The following is a 12,689-nucleotide window of genomic DNA, read 5'->3' as shown; positions in this document are numbered from 1 at the left end:
GTTCATCTGATATCTGGTTTCTCTGTTTACATCTAGACTAAGAACTTTACATTTGTCCACATTGAATTTCAGTTGCCATTTTTCAGACCATTCTAAAAATGTTTACCCGGTAGATCTTCCTGTAATTTTGCAGAGTCCTCTTCAGATTTAATTACACGCCCTATTTTTGTGTCATCAGCAAATTTACTTATGTTGCTGTCTACGCCGATGTCTATGTCGTTTATGTATATAATAAATAATAATGGTCCAAGTACTGATCCTTGGGGTACTCCACTAGTGATGTTACCCCAATCGGATTTAGTACCGTTACTGCTCACCTGCTGTTTCCTGTCCTGTAACCACGCACTAATCAGTTTTAGAATATCTCCTCCAATGCCATGAGCCTCCACTTTTCTTATTAGTCTTTCATGGGGGACTTTGTCGAAGGCTTTGCTAAAGTCTAGATATACCAAATCATAGTCGTACCCCTCATCCACTGATTCGAAAACAGCTTCTCCAGGTAATTTTGAATTGTTTGAAATTATTGTTTTCAGCAATTTGCCTGCAATTGATGTTAAACTGATTGGACGGTAGTCAGAGGATAGTGATCTATCTCCCTTCTTGAAAATCAGTATTACATTCGCTATCCTCCAGGATTCTGGTACTACACTCGTTTTTAAGGACATGTTAAACAAATTTGCTAAAGGCATACTAAGCTCTTCCTTACATTCCTTTAATACTCTGGCAAATCTCTCTTCGGGACCTGGCAACTTATTAGGCTTTAGTTTGTCTATTTGCTTACTAACATCATTACTAGTCACTACTATCTCGCTTAATCTATTTTCTTCACTATCTCTGTATATAGTCGGTGCCTCGAATATCATGTTTAAATTTTCGGTGGTGAAAACTGTTGAAAAATATTTATTCAGATTATTGCTCATTTCTCCGTCATTATGTTAGCTCGCTGGTACCTGACTGTATTGGTCTAATCTTTTCTCGTGTTTTAGTTTGATTCATTAGAAAGAATCCGTTGGGGTTTGACTTCGCCTCCCTTGCTGCCTTCAGTTCATTATTCCTCTTTGCTTTTCTTATCTCGGTCTTAACCCTACTGGCCAATAGACTTATAATAATCTCGGAGGTAAATTTCACCACGATTTATTCTTTTACCGATAGCCTTCCTTTGTCCAATAATAGTCTTTAAATAATTATTTATCCCCTGACAATTTGTGTCTCTTGTAATCCATGTAGAGGTGAGATTAGGTTAGGTTAGGTAAGGTAAAGTAAGGTAAAATTAGAGATTGCCAGATAGAGGCTCCTTGCTAGTATTGGCATTTATCGGTAGTTATAAAAGTACAGCTGCCACCATTGATTAAGATAACTGCATGTAATAATAAAATGCCAGAGGGCAAACAAGTAGTGGGGGGGGGGGGGGTTGGCAAAGGGTGAATAGGTGACAGGGCAAAACAACTGTAAACATATGACCTCCTACATTCCTTCTCTTGTTGGTTTTGCGTCTCCAAAATCATGTGAAACATGGCCCTTTGGCTAATAAACAAATATCTTAACTCAGAAATCCTAACCTAACCTAAGAGAAGAATAAATTGATTTGGAATCTCTCCCACCACCCCTGATGGGGTTTGTATTGTGGAAAAATATGAGTATTGAACTTCAGAGATCTTCGGGTCTGAGTCAACTGAACTAGCTCTAGGGATTTGTTCCAGTGACTGTTCAACTAACACACAATTTGAGGTTCTACCTTCACTAACTAGGGATTCAACAAACAAGTGGCTGTTTGTGTAGCCTTGGCAGTGATCTGCATATGATAGAATCTTTGTCTCAGAATGCAGTCAGCCCCCTGTACAAGGCAGGCTCTGCCAAGGTGTGTCCAGCAGATGGGAATGACCTATAAATCATAAAAGAATTTTCAGCTATAGGTAAGCCTTGGCTCAACATGTTTAACAATGTCTTCCTACTTAGTTTTATTTACTTACAGATGATCAGCAGACTTTGGAAAAAATATTTCATTCTCAATAGGTAATCTTTATAAATAGTATAGTATCGACACTTTGTCTGTCATTACCAACAATTCAAGAACTGAATATACACGTCAGATAGGAACAAGACTACCTCAATACCGAACACGGTACAAGCATGGAAGCATTTTTCTTTGGATCAAATTTGAACCTAATGTACATTTATTCTACACCTAAATAACTCTTACTCTTATTTCTTCCCATTTATAAGTGTATGTTATCATTCATTGAACAAAACTGCAAAAAGCTGACATTTGATAAAGCTGTTTTTTGGGAAGTTGAAAAGAAATTTTGAAGTGGAAGAATTGATTTAAATGAAAGTGTAACACATGAATATAAGTAGATTTGCGTTGAGTATTAACATAAATAAACCTGCATCTCAAATTGTGAAAAAAGTGAAAGAACCCTGCATAAATGTTTTACACAAACACACACACACACAGTGGCCCCTTGAATTTTGAGGGGGTTATACTCTTTAAAAATTCAATACTGTAAACTGGTTCTCATTATTACACTCATTTCATTTCTGTATTTACTTTTGGTATTTAAAAAATTACCCATTTTTTACTCTTGCAAGCCTGGTTAAAGCTCAGAAAGCATAAAAGAAAAAAAACTAAAGGAATAGGATTAAAGTTACTTTACTAAAGTTGTAGCTTTGTGCATAAATTCTCTCCCAGAGCTTCATCATTTCTAGCCAGCTGATTAAATTATGATAGCGTGGGTACACTGACTCACACCACTGCTCAAAAATATTTCTTGCCCATTTATCCAACAATTTTGTAGACTTTCCCCCTCTTTCGATCTTAGTGACCACTCAACTTATCTGTCTTGTTTGTTAGTTGGTTGTCCCAGTGTATCAACAAATTTTTGAACCAAAAAGCTGAAATTTGGACACAATAGACCAGGTGGTTTGGCAAAAATGTCCAGTCATTGAAATAATGATAAGAGTACAGTACTGCATTTTGTCCTGATAGTCACATAGTTTTTTCATAACTGTACAGTATCCAGTTTCCAAACAATGAGTATGCTGAAGTAATGAGTTTACTGTAACTATACAATCAAAACCTATGTGATATAGAACTACGGTCATGCATTTCAAATGTCTAGTCTAAAAGTATGTGAATACTATACAGAAATCAAATTGATAAAACTCATGCAATTCAAGGCTCTACTGCACTTTGTGTGTGTGTTTGTAAAACACTCTTCCATAGGCTACTTTGTGACTAGGCCAGTAAGGGTATTTTTCGAAATTAAGACTTACTTCCTAGGTGGTACACGAGGGAGGTTACGAGCTGGGACTGGTGGTAAATTTCTGGAAGGGATGGGTGGTGGTGCACCAGTACTAGTTCTATTTGGTACTGGTGGAAGGGAGCGGGCTGGTATACTAGGGGGTGTGTCCTTTGGTGGGACTGATGGACCATTACTTGGTAGTGCAGGGGGTGGACCAGGGGGTGGGCCTGGAGGTGGGCCAGAGGGTGGATCAGATGATGGTGAATCTGTCGATGGGCCATTAGCTGGTATACATGGTGCCTGACCCAATGAAAAGTTAGTTGGTACTTGTGGAGGACTACTGAAAGGGGAACTAGAAGTTCTCTCTAAGGCAGACTGAGACGAAGTAGAGCCTTCTGGAGGGCAGTTGTTAGGTAGAGGGGGAGGTGCACCAAAAGGAGACACAAAAGGCTTCTCATCAGTTACATTTGGGTAGCTGGCTGGTAGAGGGGGAGGTGCACCAAAAGGAGACACAAAAGGCTTCTCATCAGCTACACTTGGACAGCTGGCTGGTACAGAGGGAGGCACACCAAACAAAGAACTTGTGACAGGAACTTCAGTTGGGTGTGAAGTTTTAACTGGACTCTCCCGAGATGGAGTGCGGGGAAGTGTAGCTGGTTTGGATGGCTGTGAAGTCCTCTGTGGTGGACTGCTAACTTCTTCTGCTTGATGATCCACAACATTTGTCGTATTTTGTGATACTGAGGCAATGATGACCCGTTGCAATTGTGATGGACGAACTGGTTTGGTTATAACCTTTACCTATAATCAAAGAATTGTAGTGTTACCCAATGGGAGGAAGGAGGGTAACCTAGTTACTTGACCCTGGTTAAATTTACAAATGAAATTTCATAATCAGTTCATCACTTAAGACTTAAAAATTTGTCCACCATCAAGAAATTTCTTAGTCATCATCCCTTATTTTGGTAAATAAAATACCTACCTTTGGCCCTTGTGGCTGGGGACGGGATGGGGCTGGTGAACTGGGAGCCGACCCTGGAGGTGTGGGTCGTGGAGGAGGAGGCCTTGAGGGGGTAGGTCTTGATGGTGGTGGCCTGGACTGCTGCAACGGAGCATGCTGCTGTTCCACCACTTCACTACATTCTGTGCCATAATCATCCTCCCTGGCCTGAGACTGATACAGCTCCTCTAGAGCTCCTGTATAAGTAAGGAAATAAGTTTTAACATATTTGAATATTATTAACCTTACAATCACTTTATAAACTATGTGAAAAACTGTTCATCTGATTAGAATTTAGCAATAATTACATCCAATGACTTCTTGACTGATTTATTCAAACAATAATGGTTTATAATTCTTGTCAATACCGAGACATTTTAAAAACATTGACACTTCCCTACATCAGACCACTCCAGGTGGGAGGGGCAGTCCAGTAAATCCATTTTCCTGATATTCCCAAAACTGGACCTTTTACTGGACAGAGTATATAAAAAAAAAAAAAACAGAGATGATTGTCTGAAGTAAACCAATACCAAATATCACTGGACTAATGTATCCAAATGGAGAAAATTATAAAACATCAAGCTGCGTTCTGGGGTCGTAGGTGGGGCCCCCAAAAGCTGAGGCATTCTACACCACCAACTACATTTATCAACCTTCACTAGTAAAAATATCTGCTTACCTTCTATATTCCTGATGCTAAAGGATGCATCGTCGCTCTCGGTGATGTTGAGAGACTCCTCTGTCAGTGGAACCGTTGTGTCACCACACAGCGCTAGCTCCTCTTCTAGTTGTTCTCGCCAAGCCTCAGTTTTCAATTTAACATCCAGTTCGTGACCTTTAATCTATAACCATCATCATCATCATCGATAAGTAAAAACCACATTATTGTATTTTCTATTATTATTTACAGGTACAATATTTATTGGAGTCTTTGTACTTAAGCATTTACCATTTTCTTCCCTTTATGTTCAGTCATACCAGGAACCTAACTTCTTCATACTATGATGCATTTGGAAGTTTATAACAAAAAATCTCATACTGTATCTAAATTGGCCAATGTATGAAAATTAAATGTAAAAATAAATCTGTAAAGACATTACAAGAAAAATATTAATATTTATACATTACATACTTTTAGTGGACTACAACCAATGGCCTTCAGTGCCGTCTGTGAATCACCGAAGGTAAACCAGATTTTGTTATCAACAAAGCGCACTAGAACAACTGATCCAACAGTCCCCATGGCTTCTTGGACAGCTTCCAATGTTTCGTCGTCGAATACTGAATCCGCAACAACTCCAGCAGGCAAATTTTGTACCTAAGGAACAAATAATTGTCTTGAGATGTAATGTAAACAACAGAAAGAGAGAGATAATTATTTAATGACATGCCCAAAAGCATTCTTTCAGTGAAAGGACTGAGGATACCAGTACAGTATGTCAATCTTAAGTAATGCAAGATATATACTGTAGATACTGTATCTCTATAATAAGTATGAAAAATACACATAATTTTGTAATGAAACTTGAGAAAAATATTTATTTTATAATCATTACACAATCTTAATACGAAGCTCAATCCACAAGAGATATTAAAAGATATGAAGATATAAAAAATTCATAAAGCACTCAAATTCTAAGTACAGTATACTGCATTGAAATAGTTCTTGTTGCAAATAAAATATATGCTATTCATTAAAATAAAAATAAATATCTCTTCTGAAAGTTCTAGTAAAATGCAACTGCAATAAAAACTATTTACTGACATGCAATGCTAATATAAACTTTCTGAAACTTCCAAGAACTGAAACAATAATGAAAGTTGGATCCAAAAAAATCTGTTTCAGAAATGAGTCACAAAGGAATAACTCATATAATATGACACTGAAGCAGGGTGGGTCTGGCCTAGGTAACCTTCAAACTGATTCAGCCGGGGTTAACTTAAGTGATTCACCCCTTCACTATGGGATGCCTCTTTAAATATTTCATTTGATTTATGTCACAAGATTTCATTTGGTTCAAAGGGGACCCTGTACACAAGGTGTTAGTGGACTATCTCTACTAACACCTTCACTACTGAACGCCTCTTTTAATATTTCATTCGGCTAATGCCAGACAATTTTATTCAGCACAGAGAGACCCCTCATACCCAAAGGGTTTAACAGTCTCCCCTGTATCTTATGGGGAACTTTTAATATTTCACTAAACACAATCATAATAAATAAAAACAATTTTAGACAGTTTCTAGAGGTTTTAGAACATTGAGAAATATAAACATGGATGGGAGCACAGCTACACTAATACTGCATCAGGTAAAAGTTGAGTTGGCCCTTTCATAAACTGTTGTACCAATATTTTATTTTAATTTATTTCTAAAACTGATTATATGGCATTTTGTATATTTATACAGGAGTGGGGATAAACTTACAGTATTTACATGTTTCAATCTTTTGATATTTTACACCAATATGTTTAAAGTAAATTCTTATTCATACCTCTCACATAGTCTCATCTTTTCAGCTGTCAAATTTTCAATACAGTATCTATCTACCGTAAGTAAAAACAAAAGCTTTCATATTATCTCAATATTGTGGTAATTATTATTTTTTTTTAAATGTTGATTAGAGCAGTAATTAAGCAAGGACTACCTGTATATGCAAGATAGCACATACATTAAATTTAATGCAAGGTTCTGGAAAAACAAAGAAGAAAGGGGGGAAAAGAGAAGGGTAAAAATTAATACTTTTCCAGGGGGACTTGTAACTTAGGGCTACAGTACAGTACATGTGTTGTAATGGGGTTAGGTACAAGATGCAATTTTGTTACTAAACTATTCACTTATGGTTTTATATAAGACATCATGCAGGGAAAATATATCAGTCTCAGAACTAAGTACAAAAAAATGTACAGTATAGTAAAAGTGATTTTCTACAGATTCTGACTTTGTGAGCACATTCAAAATTAAACATTAATTCATTTTTAAACTTTGAAGTAACAATATTGTACAAATAACATATATTACTAATGCATAGATCCAGTGTATAGTGTGCTAATATTTACTACATTCCCACATGCCTAATTACACTGAATTTACCTCTTCTTCTGATGGCTATACAGCACCAAAGATAAAGTTATTTAAAGTTTGCATTTCCTTAAATCAATTTGCAGGCATCTAATATACATAAAATACATCAGTTACCGGCCTATACAGGAACATGAAGTTAATATATCATTACAAGACCAGAAGCTTAATATTCAGTATCACTAACATTGTAAAGTATATATCCCCAAGATGCATTAATTATCTGCTATTTACAATAATTCTATAAACAAAATATCGACCAAATTAACAACTCTTGTCTATGGGTCATCAACCATACACTCCCTCAATTCTGGCTGCCTCTTTCAATCATTGTTTGTCAATTTTTATGCATGCACACATGTGTTACCTTCCATTTACCTTTTGTAATCACTGATGAAGAGTCTGTAGAGTCAGTATTAAAGGTGCACTGGAAGTAACATTCATAACTATTTATGGGTTAAATTTTCAAACCCAAATGGTCTTTTCTCCATTTATTAAGAAAATAAACTATTACACAATAACTAGGTTATCACCGTAATAACGCTATGAGCCGCGAGTGTTAAAAAGGGACGAAGCGTATGTATAACAAGCTTCGTGAACAGACGTCTTACGTGGGTGAGAGACGGGATACAGACTGCCATAAGGCGGCTACTTATTGATGATTCCGCAGTCAAGATGTGGGGCAGACAGTGGAAAACACTGTCACATGTACCACTGTCTAGCTACCGTGGGTGATGGAATTATATAAACATAATATATGCAAGTAAATCATTAGGTGCTGATTCCAGGTCAGGTATTAGGTAATGACCCTACAAATCTTCAAAAAGCACCGCAGCAGTCGGTAGTCAGGTCAGAGGGTAAGCTGACCCAACCTTCTCACCTGGTTACAAATCTTCTTAATTACAAAATTATCCAGTTTGTACATACCATTACTCAAATTCATGTTAGGTTAGGTTAGGTGCTTTTTGAAGATTAGTAGGGTCTTTACCTAATACCTGACCATTGTGGACCTGGTCTCACCCTCCTCTGTATATATATACCTTGTTTTGTACTTCTCCTTAGTCTGTACTCACCCCTGAAGATGTGAATTACACAAAAGCGCTTGGGAACTTCGTGTTTTCTTCTTTCCTTGTGGTTATCAGCATAAGCATAATATATGTAGCCCACATTTGTATAAGTATTACTGTCTGTTTGACAGGGGCTTATACGCACGCACACACAAATGAACCAACCTTCTCCCATATACAGTGAACCCTCACTTTACGCGGTCAATTGAACCCACAGAGGCCCACGTAAAGCAAGAAACGCGTAAAGTGAACAACATAACATATGGGATTAAATGAAATAGAGACCGGCTGACCCCCAAACTCCACTTTTTCCGACACAATACCTATGTTCTAGTAAAAATAACATCTTAATTTTATGATGGTACATGCACACAATTAATACTTAAGAGAAATAGAGAAATACAGTTGCCAAGTTAATGTCCATTCAAATAATGCACTCAACTCCCTCCCCCTCTTCTCACACTCCTCTTCACACACTCGCTGGCTCTTCCCTCTCTGAGAAATGTTTGGGGGAAAACCACTAGATTTTAAGGTATAGTAATAAATAATACCTCAAACTAAAGTTAGGATAATATAATTGACATTGCTGGATCCCTTGTAAGACCAGGAATATTTTGAATATAAATGTCATATATTTTGCACAAAAGATAACATATTTACTCAGAGTAAACAAAATACTTAAAGTAGATCTAAAATTTGTATGTCTAATGCAAAATCTATGATGTTTATATTCAAAATGATCATCAAATTGTAAGAATTCCAGCAATGTAAATTATATTCTGGCCGGATAATTTGTATGAATTTTATGAGCTAAATAAAAAAATTATACTTCACCCGCGTATATGAGTAGATGCACCGCGTAAGGTGGGAATTCCAGTTCTGGCAGGGTACCGCGTAAATGTAGAAACGCGTAAAGTGAAACCACGTAAAGCAAGGGTTCACTGTAAGTCAAAAAATAAACTATGATTGACACCTGCATTAATGCTCATGCCCATAAAAAATCAACAGCACATCAACTTGACCCTTAACTAAACACCTTTGGTTCCTTGTCTTTTGTCTCAGTCCAACAGCCCGACATATTTAAAATTCTCGTAAACTTTATAATCCACAGATCTAAGTGGAAGATTTACCTGCTATGAAAAGTTATGTAGTTCTAATTCATTTCATACCTGCACGACTACTGTACAGTCTGAGGGTCCCAGAGAGGCTACCACAGACTCATAGATGTTGGTAAGCTTGCTGTCAATTACTCTGCAGCCCTCGACATCAAATACCGCCAAGACTGGTCTGTGGTCACTTTGCTTCAGTTCTGCACGACCATAGTGGATAATCCGGCCTGAAAATATATTTTCAAATTAAAGAGGTTAAATAATTAACTTGGGGGTGTAAAAGCCAAAAGATAAAATAAAACTGAGTAGGTAACAAACAACATTTATTCTATTATATAAAGTGTTAAATGCTGGAGTTAAGGAGCACAAGGAAGGAAAACTATTATCTAACCTAACCGAACATTTTGACTTGTCTCTTATCATTGTTAATGCTGAACACTTAAAATATTGTACAAAAACAATTGGTAAAAATACAATTATTTCTGGAAACCTCACCTAACGTACTGTTGTAAACAAAGTTCCCTGAACACTTAGTAGTACTGTATCTAAGTACTTGAGGATCATTAGGTGAAGAGGATTGGAATTTTTATGTATTTTGTCAAATTTGTCTTTGTATTAAGGTCTGTGACAAAAAGCAGCATTCTTAGGTAGATATAAACCAATACAGGTACATATATGACCCACAAGTAGATGCCAGATATTGCCAAATGTTCAGGGAGTTTTGTCTACAACTGTACCTTAATGGCTGATATATAGTCTCTAACGTCATGAAATTTTAATCCCCCCCGGAAGAAATATGAGAAAGAATTATTAACTTTCTTTTAGCTTCAACTGAGGCAATGCTAGCCCATAAACTTTGGGGCACTGAGGTTTTGCAGCATTGCCATGTTATTTAATTATAAAAAACTCTCTTTCTCTTGCAAAAAAAAAAAAAAAAACAGCTACCAGCCTCCCTCCCATTTCTTACTGGCCACTCCCTCAATTGGACGTTTTAGATTGCCATTTTCAAAACCACTCACAGCATACAGAGACTTTCAAGACAACTGTGGGCAACATATTCCACCAGATCTGAAGCCTTTAATCAGATGTTCAAAAGTAATACCATGCATTTCTTCAGACACATCTTATAGAATAATTTCTGCTGTGTTACCTGGGATCCAATTTGGGTCATTCTTGTCCTTTGGGTACTGTCTCCTCCAGAAGAGTACTCGGTCCGTCCAGGCAGGTATACGCAGCTTGTCGCTGGTGTCATAATCATCAGAAAATAGATCGTATTTGTAGGTTGGAGCAAAATCAATGTCCCCTTCTACAAAACCCTTGAAACACTTGCCTTCTGCAAAACTTTGCTGCAATAAGAAATACAGTGTTAAGCAATACTTGTGCACTTAGAAAACTGATCAGTGAATAAATCAGGGCATATGGAGACACATTATACACTACAATAATATTTATTAGGTGCTGATAAATACGCTATAATATTATTGACTAAGTGCTGAAGACAGATCCTGTGGTAAGCACCAACCCTCTTGAGCAGTGACAACATGGTGCTTGAGAGAGGGCGAGTGCTGGCAAAATAATAACATTGTTAGGAAGGGCGAGAATAATCAGCTGTTCCTGTTCTGTAAATAAGAGATTGGGAATATACAGTAAAAAGACACAATAACTCATCTAGGGTCAAGTGAGGGATTTTTGAGGGAAACTAGATTATTTTATGATTGTGTTTTATTAACCCAAATGAACCTAAATAATATGGGAATTATGATAAAATTGCATACTGTTGTTACAAAGGAATTGCGGGCTGATGAGCGTAGGAGAGAATTGTCCCTTCAGTCCGGCCAGCACCCAGGTGTATTTTTTTTCCACTCTATATGCAAACCCTCCATTGTATACGAACTGAATAAGGTTTACTAAACTTTAATTTTTTGGTGTTGGAACACTTGTGTGATTTAAATGTCCATGAAGAAGTAGTATACAGTAGTCTGCTACTCTCAGATACACTCCCTCTCCCCAACAGAATGTACCCCTTATCTCTTAATTATTCTTTTATACTGTATCTTTATATTTATATTTCTGTACAGTATACATTATTTCCTTTATTCAATAGGCACACCAGTGCATTGAGGTGAATTTTCTGCAAATTCTGTGGTTATTTAAATATAACAACAGCATTAGCACATAGGCACGACAGAGGTGACTGACGTATTTTGGCGCAGTAGAAACTAAACACTTGTAGGGCACTTTTATAACTTAATATGGTAATTTTCACATTGAATTAACATTTTTAACACTATTTATACATAATATTTGGATACACACACACACACTTCTTATACAACAGTGGATGATGCAGACGACATATATGTGAAACAAATGACAATGAAAATGTCTTTAAATATTTTGGCAACGTATTTGTGAAATGAAATATATCAATGCAACATATATCAAGGACCCCTCCTACCTGTATGTACAAGAGTTTCCCAGGAAAACTGTGAAGCTCTAAATATATACTACAGTGACTCCTCGTTTAACGAACGCCTCGGTTAACGAAATTTCGGTTAACGAACTGCCTTCCATAAGGATCTTCAATTCGGTTAACGAACAAAAATTCGGTTAACGAATTTCTTACGAACCGACCTCAACATGTTTTCGCTTGCACTGGCCGGGCAACCAGCTTTAGTATCAGTCAGCCAATACATTAATCGGTTCTAGGGCTTAAATTCCTAACTATTTTAGTAAATATCAAGAAGTTTATACTATTCAATAATTTTAAAAGTTTAATATTCAATTTTTTAGTCATTTTAACAATTATTGAACATAATTGAAGGTAAAGTGACTAGTTTAAAGCACAGCATCCAGCCTCTTAACACAGCAAACAGGCGTTAGTCTCTCTCTGTTTACACTGGAGGTAACATCTTGCTTGAGACTCTCTTCAACTAAACGCTTTTTTTCTGTGTTTCCAAGCAAATTATTGGTCATTTTGAAATATATTTTACATATTGACAATATATAATGCAGTGTAGTGTTGATTTAAAGAAAATAATCTTGAAATACACCAAGAGAACTAAAATTTTATGGGTGAAATGGTGCCATGGGGTGACTTCTCTTCCACCCCAATGCCTTCTCTTCTTCCTTCTCCTCCACCCCCATTGTAATTCCCATCATCATCATCATCATCATCCAGGAGCCT

General features: G+C 36.8%; 1 protein-coding gene across 4 annotated transcripts in view; it reads right to left on the bottom strand.

Moving 5' to 3' along the window:
- Positions 1-812: 812 nt before the first annotated feature.
- LOC121876155 (synaptojanin-1-like) overlaps positions 813-12,689 on the bottom strand; it is a 45,350-nt gene continuing 33,473 nt past the window's right edge. For 3 of the 4 annotated variants that reach the window (XM_042381092.1, XM_042381094.1, XM_042381095.1), the window contains 7 exons: positions 10,653-10,848; positions 9,563-9,729; positions 7,339-7,353; positions 5,378-5,563; positions 4,925-5,087; positions 4,225-4,439; positions 813-4,043 (listed from right to left, as the gene is read on the bottom strand). In XM_042381092.1, the coding sequence (XP_042237026.1) occupies positions 3,270-4,043; positions 4,225-4,439; positions 4,925-5,087; positions 5,378-5,563; positions 7,339-7,353; positions 9,563-9,729; positions 10,653-10,848 (1,716 nt within the window). In that variant the 3' untranslated portion in view covers positions 813-3,269. The remainder of the gene's footprint in view (positions 4,044-4,224; positions 4,440-4,924; positions 5,088-5,377; positions 5,564-7,338; positions 7,354-9,562; positions 9,730-10,652; positions 10,849-12,689) is intronic. The other variant, XM_042381093.1, reaches the window with a different exon arrangement.

The sequence above is a fragment of the Homarus americanus genome, unplaced genomic scaffold (assembly GCF_018991925.1).
Source record: "Homarus americanus isolate GMGI-L3 unplaced genomic scaffold, GMGI_Hamer_2.0 scaffold34921, whole genome shotgun sequence".
Classification (NCBI taxonomy): Eukaryota; Metazoa; Arthropoda; class Malacostraca; order Decapoda; family Nephropidae; genus Homarus; species Homarus americanus.
Note: the sequence above shows the minus strand (reverse complement) of the source record. Positions and strands in the feature narration are given on the sequence as shown.